Source organism: Notamacropus eugenii, chromosome 3 (genome assembly GCF_028372415.1).
Source record: "Notamacropus eugenii isolate mMacEug1 chromosome 3, mMacEug1.pri_v2, whole genome shotgun sequence".
Classification (NCBI taxonomy): Eukaryota; Metazoa; Chordata; class Mammalia; order Diprotodontia; family Macropodidae; genus Notamacropus; species Notamacropus eugenii.
The window spans coordinates 474,296,829-474,313,291 of record NC_092874.1 but is presented as its reverse complement, the minus strand read 5'-3'; the positions used below and the strand labels follow the sequence as shown (position 1 = coordinate 474,313,291).

General features: G+C 42.1%; 1 protein-coding gene across 4 annotated transcripts in view; it reads right to left on the bottom strand.

The window, feature by feature from the left end:
- ARHGEF3 (Rho guanine nucleotide exchange factor 3) overlaps window positions 1–16,463 on the bottom strand; it is a 301,074-nt gene that overhangs the window by 272,754 nt on the left and 11,857 nt on the right. Inside the window, exon 2 of one of the 4 annotated variants that reach the window (XM_072598998.1) lies at window positions 22–152. The exons of 2 other annotated variants lie outside the window; for them this stretch is intronic. In XM_072598998.1, the coding sequence (XP_072455099.1) occupies window positions 22–23 (2 nt within the window). In that variant the 5' untranslated portion in view covers window positions 24–152. Of the gene's footprint in view, window positions 1–21; window positions 153–16,463 lie in introns of those variants that run through there. One more of the 4 variants, XM_072598997.1, reaches the window with a different exon arrangement.

The following is a 16,463-nucleotide window of genomic DNA, read 5'->3' as shown; positions in this document are numbered from 1 at the left end:
GAAAGAATGCACTTGACCTACATGCTGGGCTTCCTGCAGACTTCACAGAAACCAACCAACAAGGTCTGGTCGGGCGCTCCGCCAAATCACTAAACGGGTTTGGTTAACAGGGCCCTTGTTTGGAACAGTCACTGCTGAACATGGAATTTTACCTGCAGAGTAACAATGATGTTATCAGAAGGCAGCATGCTTTCTCTTAGAATGCCCTTTCCCCTCCCTAGAAACACATCTGGCTGGGTTAGAAGAGAAACTGGAGACGGAGGAACAGAAGGTCTGCGCCCGAAGCTAACCCAGATCAAATTCACCATCTTGCCTCCTTCACACTGTCCTCCAACATGAGGCCATCCTCTAGCAATCAATCACTCGGTAAACAAGCATTTATTAAATACCTCCTATACTCCAGAGCCCCAGGGATACAACGACAGAGAAGGAAACGTTGCCCACTCATTTAACCTCTGCCTGCCTTGGTTTCCTCAACTGTGAAATGGAGACAAAAATAGCACCTTATCATACATGTGTGTGTGTGCGTGCGTGTGTGTGTGTGACAATGTATATGGTTACATACAGAATATATAAATACATAGACAAATACACAGAATAAATAGAAAGAGAAAGTGGTTAAATACAAGATAGATTAGGAGGGAACACAACAGCTGTTTTGGGGAGGGAGTGCTAGAGATAAATCTTGAAAAAAGAAAAAAGAAGGGGAAGGAAGAGAAAGGAAAAATGGAAGAGGGAGATGCCTTCTAGGCATGTGGGATGGCCAGTACATCATTATCATGTCTAAACTTCCTTTTCTTGTTTTTCAAAGCCATTTGTAATCAGGACTCACTCTAGCCATCCAGTTCTATTTCCCACTACTCCCCAACTCAAACTTTCTATTACAACTAGTGTGGTCTCCTCACCATCTATTCACACTGCTCCCATTCCTTTCTCTGTGTCATCCCAGTATCACACTCTCGAAAGCTTGAAAAGGCCATGGTCTCACACTGCATCCAGGGCCATCTCTAGTCATCCTGATCTATATCTTCCCACTGGACCCTGATGGCTCTGGAGGGGAAAGTGAGGCTGATGACTTTATACAGCCCTCCCTCACGTAAATCCAATTCATGTGCAAGTCATGGCATCTTCTTCCTGATGTCATGGCCCTCTTCAAAAATGAAGAACAGGAAACAATAACAGCACTCTCAAATAGAAAACAAAACTAAAGTAATGGAGAACTGATTGTACCTCTCTCAAACCTAGACAAATCTAACAAAAATGATAAACAAGGAATAAGTTAAGAACCTGAATAGAACCTTAGAAAAATTAGAGATAATAAATCTCCAGTTATTAAATAATGGGAATACAAAGAAATTTATATAGTTCCCAGTCTTAAATGACATCTTTACAAAAACTATGTAGGAAAGCATAAATACTAAACATCATTTATTAATCACAATACAATAAAATTATATTCAATAAAGGTTCTTGAGGAAAGAATTAAAAGTAATTGGAGTCTAATTAAAATAATTTTAAAGAACTTGGTTGGTCAAAAAATAATTTGTAGAAATAATAGAAAATTTCATTGAAGGAAATGATATGAATGAAAGACAACATACCAAAACTTATGGGAAGCAATTAAAAGCAGTTCTTAGGGGAAATTTTATATCTCTAAAAACATCAATCAAGAAAGAGAAAGAAATGAATGAATTGAACACTCAATTTTTTAAAAAAACTTTGAATCAAATCAATAACAAATTCAAACCCCTCAACTAAGCAACAAAGTAGAAACTGTAAAATTTTTAAAAGAAATTAACAAAATTGAAAGCAAAAAAGGAAATTGGTAAAAGTCGAAGCTGTTTTAGAAAAATTAATAAAATGAACAGCTCATCTGATTGAAAAGCAGGAGAAAATGAACTTGTTAGTATCAAAAATGAAAAAAAGTTGAAAAAATAAAACAGGAAATAAAGGAAATTATCAGAAATTATTTTACCTAATTACATGCTAATAAAATTAATAACTTTGAGCAAATGGATGAATATGTAGAAAAATATTAAATGTACCGGTTAACAAAAGAATATTTAAATAACTCAACGTCAGGGAAAGAAATTTGCACAAGACACAAATAAATTCTCAAATTAAAAAAAAATTCCAGGATCAGATAGATTTACAAGTAAATTCTATCAAACATTCCAAGACTAATTCCAACATTATATAAACTGTTGGCAATAATAGGAAAAGAGATAATTTTACCAGTCTCTTTCTATGATAAAAATATGGAGTTGATAACTAAACAAGGAGAAACAAAGCAGGTAAAACTATGTATCAATATCCTTAATTAACACTGATATAAAAATTTAAATAAAATATTACCAAATAGACTACAGCAACATATTAGAAAGGTTATACTATGACCAGGTCGGATTTATACCAGAAAAAAAGGATTGGTTCAAGAAAAGGAAGGCTATAAATATAATATATCATGTTAATAACATAAAATAATAAAAACTACATAATTACATTAGTAGATTCTGAAAATGATTGACATAATCCAAAATTAATTTCTGTTTAAAAATAAAAACTCAAGAAAACAAGGAATAAAGAGCAATTAAGGTCTATAAAAATAAACCTTTCCTTAATATAGCAAATAATATCTTTCTAAAACCAAGAGCAAACATCATATATAATAAAGTTAGAGACCTTTCCAATAAAATTAGGGACAAAGCAATGGTGCCCTTTATCACCACTACTATTTAACACAGTCCCAGGAAGACTAACCATAGCAACAAACCATGAAAGAAAAAATGAGGGAATAAGCATAGGCAATGAGAAAACAAAACAATCACTTTTTCCACAATATAACGATTTACTTAGAAAGCCCTAAAGAGTCAAATATAAAAAAATTTATATCAGCAAAGTTGTATGACATAAAATGAAACTGCATAAGTCATTAGAATTCTTGTATCTTACCAACAAAATCAAGAAGGAAGAAGCTAGAAAAGGAAATTCCATTCAAGACTACATAAGTTATAAAATATATGGAAGTCAATAAACCAAGATACACCAAGGAACTATAAAAATCCAACTATAAAACACTGAAGAAATAAAGACAGATCTAACTAACTGGAGAAATATGAGTAGCTTGAGCTCATAGCTATGAGAGGGATGGTTGAACCAAAATAATAAAAATAACAATGCTATTTAATTAACTTATTTATGATTCCATTCTACAGCAAACTATTAAAAGGTTATCTTAGCTTTATAAAAGCTAAAAAAAAAATAAATTTATTTATAAGAACAAAAGCTCAAGGATCTCAAGGGTAATAATGAAAAAAGTGGCAAAGAAGGGGGCCTAGAACACTATAAAACAGTAATCATTAAAATTATATGGTAATGGTTTAAAAAAAAACCAGACCAATCAATCAGTGGACTACATTAGGTGTACCATATGTTGTTGTTGATTCTTCGTTCTCAAAGACGACCAAGACATCAGGGAGGTGATGCCATGACTTGCAAGGGAATTGGATTTAAGTGAGGAAGGGATGTGCAAAGTCACCAGCCTTACTGTTTCCTCTGGAGCCATGTGGGTCCAGTGGTAAGATATAGATCAAGGGGATTGGAGATGGCCCTGCATGCCATGGCATACAACATACAGAAAAAACAGAGACAATAATAGCACTATGTTCAATAAGCCCAAACATCGCAGCCTGAGGCTAAACTATTTGACATAAACTGTCTTGGAACTAGAAAACAGCTTGGAAGAAATTAGGTATAAACTAATGTCTCAAAGCATTATATCAAGACAAATTTCACGAATACATGACTTAGAAATAAATGGTGACATCATAAGCAAATTCAAACAGCAAGGAAACTACCTTTTCGATCTATCTATGGGTAGAGAAAGAGCTCATGATCAAACAAGCTCTAGAGACAGGATAAAAGATAAATTTAGAAAGATAAAATGGAAAATTTTGATTACTAAGTTTTTACACAAACAAATCTAACATGGTTAAAATTAGAAAGGAAATAGGTAATTGGGGGAGAAATATTTGAAGTAAATTTCTGTAATAAAAATATCACAGCGAAGATATATAAGGAAATGATTCAAATTTAGAAGACCAAGAGCCATTCCCCAAAAGACAAATGGCCAAATTATACGAATAGACAATCTTCAAAAGAAGAAATCTGAGCTATCAACAATGTGAAAAAATGCTCCAACTCACTAATAATTAGAAAATTGAAAATTAAAGAAATTCTGAGGTTCCATCTCACACCTGTCAGATTGGCAAAGATGACAAAAAAAAGAAAAATGACCTATGTTGAAGGGACTCTAGAAAAACAGGTATGGGGGGGGCAGAGCCAAGATGGCGGAGTAGAAATACATACTTATGCAGGGTCCTCCCCACAGCCCATAAAATACCTGTAGAGAGGGACTCTCAACAAATTTTGGAGCATCAGAAATGGAGAACAACAGAGTGGAGGAGATTTCCAGCCCATGGTGACCTGAAAGGTCCACGGAAACATCAGTTGCATTGTACCCAAAGCCAAACACCATGCCCAGCCCAGCCTTGGTCGAGGGGCTCAGTGCGATTAGACTCTTGGAGGAGGACACCTCGGGGGCGGAATCTCCAGTCTCAGTAGCGGGTCCTCAGATCCCTTGGCCCATAGGCACCAAAGGTCAGTGATGGGGTTTTATCAGCAGGCCAAGAAGAGAGAAGGGCCTTCCCATAGCTCTGGCAGCAAGCAGCAGCCACAGAGCCTGCACAGCAGCCCATATGGCAGCTCCATTGCTGGAGCGTAAAAACGCCTGGGAGCATTGAAGAGCTGAGTCTTGCCTTTGCCCTGTGTGGAGGCCCTGGGGGAGTTGGTCTTTGTCTCACACTGAATGGTGGCCCTGCCCATCCAGCTAATCTGAAAATCAGCCTCCAGTGCTGACTTGGGAACTGGAGACCAGGTGGCTGTGGAGAGGTAACTGCTAAAATTCTGGGCATAAAAATCCCTCTCTGCATCCACACACTTGATTGTGCTACCTTGGAGGAACTGAGATCTCACAGATTCCCAGAGCATACCCTACTCTTGACAAAGGACCCAAAAGTGAAGTAACTGGTTGGGAAAATGCCCAAAAAAGGGAAAAAAAAAAAAAGACCATAGATGGTTACTTTCTTGGTGAACAGATATCTCCTCCCATCCTTTCAGATGAGGAAGAACAATGCTTACCATCAGGGAAAGACACAAAAGTCAAGACTTCTGTATCTCAAACATCCAAAATAAATATTCAGTGGGCTCAGGCCATGGAAGAGCTCAAAAAGGATTTTGAAAATCAAGTTAGAGAGGTGGAGGAAAAACTGAGAGGAGAAATGAGAGAGATGCAAGAAAAACATGAAAAGCAGGTCAACACCTTGCTAAAGGAGACCCAAAAAAATGCTGAAGAAAATAACACCTGAAAAATAGTCTAACTCAATTGGCAAAAGGGGTTCAAAAAACCAATGAGGAAAAGAATGCTTTAAAAAGCAGAATTAGCCAAATGGAAAAGGAGGTCCAAAAGCTCACTGAAGACAATAGTTCTTTCAAAATTAGAATGGAACAGATGGAGGCTAATGACTTTATGAGAAACCAAGAAATCACAAAACAAAACCAAAAGAATGAAAAAATGGAAGATCATGTGAAATATCTCATTGGAAAAACAACTGACCTAGAAAATAGATCCAGGAGAGACAATTTAAAAATTATGGGACTACCTGAAAGCCATGATCAAAAAAAGAGCCTAGACATCATCTGTCATGAAATTATCAAGGAAAACTGGCCTGATATTCTAGAACCAGAGGGCAAAATAAGTATTCAAGGACTCCACCAATCACCTCCTGAAAGAGATCCAAAAAGAGAAACTCCTAGGAACACTGTGGCCAAATTCCAGAGTTCTTTGGTCAAGGAGAAAATATTGCAAGCAGCTAGAAAGAAACAATTCAAGTATTGTGGAAATACAATCAGGATAACACAAGATCTAGCAACTTCTACATTAAGGGATCGAAGGGCATGGAATAGGATATTCCAGAAGGCAAAGGAACTAGGACTAAAACCAAAGAATCACCTACTCAGCAAAACTGAGTATAATACTTCAGGGGAAACAACGGTCTTTCAATGAAATAGAGGACTTTCAAGCATACTTGATGAAAAGAACTGAGCTGAAAAGAAAATTTGACCTTCAAACACAAGAATGAAGAGAAGCATGAAAAGGTAAACAGCAAAAAGAAGTCATAAGGGACTTACTAAAGTTGAACTGTTTACATTCCTACATGGAAAGACAATATTTGTAACTCTTGAAACTTTTCAGTATCTGGGAAGTTGGTGGGATTACACACACACACACACACACACACACACACACACACACAGCACAAAGGGAATTGAATAGGATGGGATCATATCTTAAAAAAATGAAATTAAGCAGTGAGAGAGAAATATGTTGGGAGGAGAAAGGGAGAAATGGAATGGGGCAAATTATCTCTCATAAAAGAGGCAAGCAAAAGACTTTTCAGTGGAGGGAAAAAGGGAAGGTGAGAGAAAAACATGAGGCTTACTCTCATCACATTTGACTAAAGGAAGGAACAAAATGCACACTCATTTTGGTATGAAAACCTATCTTACAATACAGGAAAGTGGGGGAGAAGGAGATAAGCAGGGTGGGGGGGATGATGGAAGGGAGGGCAGAGGGAGGAGGGAGCAATTTGAAGTCAACACTCTCGGGGAGGGACAGGATCCAAAGAGAGAACAGAAGCAATGAGGGGCAGGATAGGATGGAGGGAAATATAGTTAGTCTTACACAACACGACTATCATGGAAGTCATTTGCAAAACTACACAGATATGGCCTATATTGAAGTGCTTGCTTCCCAAAGGGAGGGGGTGGGGAGGGAGGGATGAAGAGAAGTTGGAACTCAAAGTTTTAGGAACAATTGTCGAGTATTGTTCTTACTACTAGGAAATAAGAAATACAGGTAATGGTATAGAAAGTTATCTGGCCCTACAGGACAAAAGACAAGATGAGGACAAGGCAAGGGAGGGATGTTAGAAGAGAGGGCAGATCAGTGATAGGGGCAATTAGAATGCTCAGTGTTTTGGGGTGGGGGGAGGGAGGAAATGGAGAGAAAATTTGAAACCCAAAATTTTGTGAAAATGAATGTTAAAAATTAAATAAATAAATTTAAAATAAAATAAATAAATAAATAAGAAAAGAAAAACAGGTACACTCATGGATTGCTAGTAGAGGTGTGAATTAGTCTAAACATTCTGAAAGGCAATTTGGAATGGAGTCCAGAAAATCACAAAACTGTGCCTACTCTTTGACACACTCTACCGCTACTGGGCCTCTACTACGAAGAGATTACAAAAATGGGGAAAAGACCTATACAGAGGGTCCCAAACATCTTAGACTAGTTTTAAGCTTTAATCATTTTTATTAAAAGCTATTAAATATTTATATTAAATTGCATTACATAAAAAAATTTAAAATATTTATATCAAATATTTTATCATTGAAACTGTAAAGCCTAAAACTTCACTAATACTTTGGAATCACTCTCTATGTACAAAAGTATTTATAGCAGCCATTTCTCTAACATCCAAAAACTGTAAATGATGCAAAGATCTCCCTCCAGTTACAGAATGGTTAAACAATTGTGACATATGAATGAAATGGAATATCACTGTGCCCTAAGAAATGACAAAAAGAATAGGGTGAGAGAAAACTGAAGATCACCCCAATAAAGTGACGCAAAGAAACACGAGCAGGACTGGGAGAAGAGTTTATACAATGACATGAGAGATAAAAATGACTTTGAAACGCTCTAGACCTCAGATCACCGTAATGATGAGTACAGAGGTCTTCACATAAAATGTGCCACGTTGCCAGAGACACAATGAGATTAAAAGATTTTGTTTTGCCGGACTATACCTATTGTTTATGAAGGCTTTATGTTCTTGTTGTTTTAATTTAAATATTTTTCAATTTTTCAATGAGAACAGTGAGAAGAGACACTCATGTTTGCAAAAGTTAATTACTTTACAAAAGAAGGTAGTGAGATGCAGGGGAAAGTCATTGGGAAGTTTGTCATGAATGTATGACTTTATAGACTAAACTTGAATGATAAAGAATTTTTTAAAGTTAAAAAACAGCGTTCTTAACTCTCTTGAAATGGAGGGCCTCCTATAGCTCTACCTCATTTTCCACCACCTGTCCTACCCCACTTTGACTCATCCTACATATTACCAAAGCAACCTTCCCAAAGCATATTTCTGACTGTGTGAGTTTGGTAGCTGACATAGGTATCACCGGCATGCTATTTGGTCATTTTTCAGTAAAGTCTGACTCTTCATGACCCCACTTTGGGATTTTCTTGGCCAAGATACTTGAGTGGTTTGCCATTTTCTTCTCCAGCTCATTTTACAGGTGAGGAAACAGAAGCAAACAAAGTTAAGTGACTTTTCCAGGGTCACACAGCTAGCAAATATCTGAGGTCAAATTTGAACTTGGGTCTTCCAGTCTCAAGGACCAGTGCTCTATCCACTGTGCTTCCAACCTGCCCATCCCTTCCCTACTCCCAAGGATTTCACCCCCACATAGAACCTCCCACAAGACTTGTACCCAGCAGTGGTATAATGAATACAGTTGAGGAGCATTGAATAAGGTGATCTCTAAGTTCCTGTGATTTTGCAAGAATGACATGATTATCCTCTGAGTCACCCATCTGCCTCTAAGAAGGGGCTTTAAAGGTTACCCTGATCAAACCCCCTCATTTTAATAGATGAGGAAACTGAGGTCAAGAGAAAATGACTTACCCAAGTTTACACAGATAGAATTAAAAATCTAGTTCAATTCCCTTCCTCCTCCTTTTTATTTTTATTTATTTATTTTTTTTACAGATAAGGAACTGAGACCTAAAGCTTAATTTACTCACTCAAGGTCAAACAGGTGGCAAAGGCAGAATTAGAACCCAGGCCCTCTGACTGCAAACTCACCACATGGATACAGTAACCTAGCACTGATCATACTCTCCAAACGTAAGAGAGAGGATGATGTGAACTACAGATTACTAACACAGAAGGAATGACTTGTAGGCCAGAACCTTTCCCCACTATGGCTCCACCAGCTTTCTACAGCACCCCTCAGCCATGGCGACATTCTTGGTAGCCCTGGGTGTACTGACTAGAATTCACATTGTAGCCTTTTGAGTCAGGGTTAGGGGATGAGGGAGGGAGGGAGGATGCTTCTCCTCCGGGAGAGTCAGCAAAAATCAAGGTCATGGCTGAGGGCTGCCCAGATGCCTGGGTCCCTCCTCTGAGTCCCATTCTTGCTTCCCTACCCCTCCCACACCCCAAGGTCTAGCCAGGATGCTTCTTGGACCATGAGAGGTCAACAGCACACCTCCTTGGACCAGAGAAAGACAGTGGTATGGCTATGGTGATAAGACCAGAGAATCTGGTCAGGTGTGCCATCACTGCCCACAAGGTCAGGTTGAGCATTCTTTCTTAACTTGACCTGCTCCAGCTTGAAATGGAGGAAGGGACATGAATCCCCAGGGCCTGTTACTGCAGAGTATCAACTGCAAAGTAATGAGCTCCCTGTTACCCAACAGTCAATGCTTGACCTGATTGTTACTTAATGGAAGTTAGCGTGTCCTGCCTGTAGATCACTCCCTACCTGGCCTGCACATCAGGCCTCTCTTGTCCCACACACAAAGAACAGACAATTTAGAACCACAGAACTTGGATTCCATTTGCTGGCCTTCCCTCATCTCTGGGATGATGCCTTGGGGGTGGAGAGGGCTTACTGAGTTCTTTTTATGCCCACATCCCTAAAATTCACCAGGGCCACTGCATCGCAGAATTCTGGAATTAAAGGAGAGCTCGGTGGGATTCTAGTTCAAAGTGTACCTGAAAATGGCTCCCCTGTATATGAAGGGATCATCCAGGCTTTGTTTTAAGGCCTCCAGGGAACCCTGGAAACAGCCCCTTCCCCTCTAATCTTCAAAAAGTCCTTTCTTTCACCACCTCATTGGTTTTCCTACCCTGGACTTCTGCCTTTTCAGCCATCCTCCACAGAGCTGCCAAAGGAATATTCCCAGTGTATAGTGCTTACATTCCTCCCTTGCTCATGGACCTTCACAGGCTCCCTATTGCCTCTACAATAAAATAAAATTCATCCATTTAGCCACTTCTATACCCTGTCTTCAACCTATCTCTCTAGACTAGTTGACATTCCTCCCCTAATACAAGCTATAGTTCAACCAAAATGGCACCTCATTCATGGAAGACATTTCATTTCCTGCCTTTGCCCAGCCAACCCTCTTCACCTCCACCTGGTGGAATTCACTGCTCTTTGTGTAGGCTCAGCTCAGAAGTCATCTGTGACATGAAGCTGTTCATGATCTCCCCATGTGTTTGGGCCCACCCCCCACCCCCATTATCTTGAGAGCTTGTTGGTGGATGGTATCCATTGGTATCCATTACCCTGTAAGGATTTTGTGGTTATTTATCTACTTTCCCATTCTCCCCACCTGACCTCCTTAGAGAACATAAGCTCTCTGAGGCCAAGGGCAGCCTCCTTTTTGTCTTCATATCTCAGTTCCTGAATAAATACTTATTGAATTGAATCAAAGGAAGAGGGCCAGGTCCTCAAAGAATCAGAGCAAAATTTCACCTGCTACCCCGCTGGTGACATTGATTCCAAGAGAATCAATCGTCCATCATCCCTGTACCAGAAGCGGGAGACAGTCAGCTAGCCAGCACTTCTCAAAAAGCTAATGTGTGCCAAGGACCGTGCCAGGGCTGGAGACACAAATTCAAAGAATGAAAGAGCCCCATTGCCAAGGGGCTTCCTACCATTCGGAGGAAGGCAACAGCAAGGATGCAGGAAAGAAGATGCAGAATAAAAATAAAGGAACTACATACAAATAAATGGAATCAGTCAGTAAACATCTATCTAGTGCCTATAAGGTTCCAGGCTCAGGACCAGCCCCAAGGACACAAAACAGGCCAAGGACTGTCCCTGCTCTCAAGGACCCAACAATCTAGCAGGGAAACAATCTGCAAATAAATGGGAAATAATTAATGGAGGGAAGGCCCTGGAATGAAGAGGGCCTAGGGAAGGCTTCAGGTAGAAGGTGGGATTCTAATTGGGGCATAAAAGACACCAAAGAGGTCAATAATCCAGGGAGGAGGGAGAGCATTCCAGGCAATGGGGGTAGGGGGAGGTCAGAGAACATGCCTGAGCCCAGAGATGGAGGCCCGGGGCACTGGACCAAAGGGTCCACTTCAGGGAGTAAGAGGTGAGAAGCCTGAAAAGGCAGGAGGGGTGAATAGTGAAGGACTTTGAGGGTCACCCAGAGCATTCTGTATTTAATCCTTTAGGATCAGATACAAGCAGCTACAGATGAGGCAGGTGGGGAGGGAGGGCAGTGCATTTAGGGTCGGAAGTAGAAGCTATACAAGCTCCATCCATCGGATAAGGCAGAGTCAAGGAGACAGCCCACACCAGGCGCAAAGGCAGAGCCAGAAAGAGGGTGGAGTGAGAACAAAGAGAAACCGGATCTAGGTGTGAGAACCTGGAATCCTGGGAGGGGAGATGGACTGGGACCAGACTACCAAGGGTTAAAAACAATAACTAGAGGAATTATATTTTACCCCAGAAGGAATAGGGAGCCACTGAAGTTGATTGAGCAGCAAAGGCAGGAGGTCTGATCTGTACCAGGGAAAGGTGATTAAGGGCCTGGATGGAGACATTGACTATGGATGTGGAGACAAGGCCAGGTGTGAGCAATACTGTTAAGGGAGCTGGACTGAATTTGTGGGATGAAGGAGAATTAGGGTCATTACAGGACAGTAGTACCCCCACTTAACAGATGAGAAAACTGAGTCTTGAAGAGAGAGGTTAAGAAACTTCTTTGAGATCACAGACTGACAGAGTCAGAGTCAAGATTAGAACTCAGGCCTCCAGGTTCCTAGACCAGTGTTATTTGCACCCTGCCTCACAGCAGTAACAGAAAAGAGAGATAAACATGGTTGAATCAGTCATCATGGAACATTCATGAAGTGCCTAGGAGCATTGGAGCTACAAAAGTGAGATGTTCCTGCTCTCAAGGTGCTTAAGGAGATGCTAAGAGGAAGGTGAAACCCTTTCATCGAGTTCAAGTACGTGGGGCCGGCTGGAGAGACTGGGGAGCTTTGGGGAGGGCATGGGGGTGGAGCAGATCCATCAAAGGGATCTTCAAGGTGAATCACCTTGCTCCTGGTGATTTTCCTCCGCAAAGGGGCTTAAAGAGAAGTTAGCACCAATTCTGTCTAAGACAAAAACCTCCTAGGTCCTGAAGGGCTCACCTAGAGGTGCCGAGGCCAGACGACCTCTTTCCCAGAAGGAGCAGAAGAAATTCTAGCTCCCATAAAGGGATCAGACCAGTTTCAGGGTCAGCTGCTGCTGCCTGGTCTGAGATGACCTCAGCCTTGTGAAATAAGCCCATACAAGTCCCTCTTCTTGACTGATGTAACCACAGGGAAATTTTAGCTAAACTACCCAAGAGGCTGAGCACAGAAACTCCACTCCCACTAAATAGGAAACCGCTATTCCATACATTAAAAATAAAATTTTATAAAATAAAATACATAAAAGGTACCATTAAAAAAAAAAAACTCAGCAGGCAGGCTCTGAGCAGGGGACCAGCAGAGGCATGGCCCTGACCCTCCAGCAGGGCAGGAATTCATCCTCATTTTGGTCTCCCCTTCCCACCCCAGTGCCCAGCAGGATGCCTTGCACTTAATGAACACTGGTTAGATTTAGTTTGGTTTAGGGGAGCTGGGTAGCACAGTGGAGAGTGCTGGACGGGAAGCCTTGATTTCACATCCTGCCTCAGTCTACTAGCTACATGACCCTGAGCAAGTCACTTAAACTCCTTTGGGCACCTTGGTTTCCTCATAGGTAAAATAGGATCAATCAACCTGAACAGCTGTCTCACAGGGTGGTTGGAAGGGTCAAAGGAAATAATAAAAATAATATGTTATCAAAGGAAGGACTGTGTGTAACCCATATTAAATGAGACAATGTATGTGATACATATTATCAAATGAGATAATATATACATAAACCTTAGGCGCTATATAAATGCTCACTATTATTATTGCCCTCACTGCCATCATTATAATCACCAAGTTAACTGGAAGGGGTCCTCTAGCCGTGGTCCCCCTCACAGGGACTCCAGTAATGGGGAAGTGGGAACAGGGTGGAGATAGCCATTCAGCAGTTGCACGTACAGGTTGTTCAGAAGTCAGAGGGCTCACATGGAGCTCTCCTCTGACTGTGTTATAGGCACAGATACATGGTACAAGTTTTTACAGGCAAATCCGGAAACAGGGCCCTTCCAGATGTGCCAAGGCAAATACCGATCTGCCCCAAGAATATCCTGCGAACTGGAATGCCAAGAACTGCTCACCCAGGTTTGATGGGCAGCTGGTCATCACACAGTCCTATGAGCACCAGGGAAGAACCCAGTGCCAGCCCAGGAGCCCCGGTGTTCTGAGTGTTCTCCTGGGGCTAAGCCCAGGCCAGAGCCTCCAAGTCAGCAAAGGACCTGCCTGGAGCCAGGGAGATATTGCTTTTCACAACCTGCCCACAGCGAGTGGGCACCGTGGGCTCTGTCCAGGCAAATCCAGGAAAGATTCTGCCTCCTTGCTGGATATGGCCACAACACAGAAAGGAGTGTATTAACTGCCACTGCTTAATTAGCACCTGCCAGGAGCCACACCCCCTGCAGCGAGGGCACAGCTGGCAACCTGGGCATGGGACATGCCAGCTCAGCACCAGAGCAGCCCCTGGGGACAGGAGGGAGGAAGGCTCAATGAGCTCCTTACACCTCAAAATGAGGCACTTACCTAACCCTGACAACCTGCTGAACACAGACTTCTCTCTGTGTATGGCAGAGGGACCCGGCACGGGTCCCTGCTTGCAGCACCTTGGGGTGGAGCTGGGACAAGTTGCTGACCTACCGCCAGCCTGAGAAAACCATGGACCTCCCTGTGCCTGAATTCTTCTCACACCTTGGCCTTACCTGGTCTCCAACTGAGCACCGACCTGAGGGGATCTCTCCTTCCCCTCCCACCCACCCCCCTTGCCAGGGGCAAGGCCCAAGGTCAGCTGTCCCTGGAGGCTGTCCCCTCACATCACCAAACCTCTCAGTCCCCTTGGCTTCTATGCCTTGCCCACTAAGACTAGACCCTCTTCTCTCTGCTTTACCTCACTGACTGCAGTGGGTTCAACGGCTCCCCAATTTAGACACTCCAATGCCCTCTGCACACCTCCCACAAGGCAGGCTGGTGACATCTTAAGTCCTCTCTCCTAAGCCTCCTCCAAGCCTCTCTATTTGTGTCCGGGGTGCCACTGTCCTAGGCACCAGCATCATAGCCATTTTCTCTCTCTCACCCCCTCCAAGTGTCCTGGATTCTAATTCCACAGTTCATCTCACGGATCTCTTCACCCTCCCCTCCAGTTCCATTCTGTGGGATGGCTTCCCCCATTAGAGGGCAGAGACCGCTTTTTGCTCATTATCTGTGCCCCAGAGCTTAGCACAGTGGTACATGGCACAGTGCAGGTGCTTCAGAAATGCTTGTTGCCCTGCAAACATCCCTCCCCTCACATGACCACTCACTCACTGATATTCACTGGCTAATGACTGAAAAACACAACGTTTTGGAAAGGAGAATCATGGAACAGAAAGAATCAGGGAGTGGGGGAAGGGGAGACATGACACGAAACCCTGAGCAGTTTTCTTCTGATCAGATTTAATATCCTCCCTCCCTCACCCTTTTTTAAACAAACGGTGCATGACAGCCATTCACAGTTTCACAAACAATTCTCTCTTGTTTTTCTTTGGGTGTTTGGCTGTGGATTGAGTTCGTGATTTTCAAAAGCTTGAGGAAAGGCCAGGAGCACTAGAGAGGGCTGCTAAGGCAAGGTCAGGCTACCAACACTCACATGTTTGTCGGGAGCTGTTTCAAGGGTGTTCTCATCAGCAGTTCCTAAAAACGTCCTTGTTTTAGGACTGAACTTTCTAAATGAGTAGAGAATGTGAAACAAAGGGACCCACTTCCCTACTAAGCTACTGGGTTTTACTCTGTTACCAAAGCCAAGGGCAGAGAAGGAAGATTTGGGCTCTCAGAGCATCCTATGCACAATACTGGGAGGTTCACATGGGGGAGGCCCTGGCGTTCAGCTGGTGGGTTTCACTCAGTCAGCGTTTAGTGAGTATTTGAGGCACGGTGCACAGCTCTTTCAGGGATTCAAAGACGAACAGTATTGTAGGATCAAAAATTTGGAAATGGTCCATTCCATCAAACTCCAACATTTTACTGAGGCCTGGATGAGTAAAATAACCTGCCTGAGGATATACAGCTTATAGCTAACATATAGATAGATAACTTACTATGTGCCTGGTGCTGTGCTAAGTGCTTCATCATCATCATCACCATAGGATTTTCACAATAACCCTGAGAGATAGGTGAAATTATTATCCCCATTTTACAGATGAGGAAACTGAGGCAAACAGAGGTAAAATGACTTGCCCAGGGTCACACAGCTAGACCGTATCTGAGGCTGGATTTGAATGGCAGGCTACTGAGCTACTTAGCTAGCCAGGGCTCGAATCCAGGTCTTTTGATTCCAAATCTAGCCCTCCCTCTCTCTCTAATGCCACATCTGGGTATGTGCTATATAGCCCTCAGGAGAATGTAAGGTTCCTGAGGGAAGGGGTTATTTCATTTTTGCCTAACAAAATGCCCTGCACATAGGAAGCACTTTTAAAATATCTGCTTATTTGAACTTAATATGTACCCTAGACGATGAGGATGTCCCCTCAAAGAGAAACAACATAAAACAAGACTGGGTAGCTGCTGAAATAACAACTTCTCTGGAAAAAAACAAAACCAAAACGAACCAAAAAACCCCAATGTGTTAAATGATTGTTGAACAAGACTGGGGAGACTCCCAGGATGCCCTTGGGGAAAACCATGACTTCTTAGACTACCTTTGGGGTGACTACGTGGCTCTGACTGGCTCATCGGAGAAGACTAGACACCAAAGAGACCAGGAGGGAGCCCAGGATCTCTGAAACCCTCAGCTGGAATGTAACAAATGGTAAATTAAACTCTAATCTCCATTGTACTCCATGACTCCAAGAGAATGTCACCACAGAAGAGGGGGAGCCACAGGAAACCTTCGAGAAGGATGACCACTGGAGAACAGGATCTATCAGTGTTTACTCTGCACTATCCAAGGGGGAGAGACCCTAATCTGACAGGCAGAAATATTTACCCATAAAGTGCTTTAGTCATGAAATTTAAGCATATGCCTACCATTTCTCAGCTATGAAACGGGCACCACAGATTTAGAGAGGGAATGGACCCTAGTCCAACCTCCTTATTTTACAGTAAAGGAAACTGAGG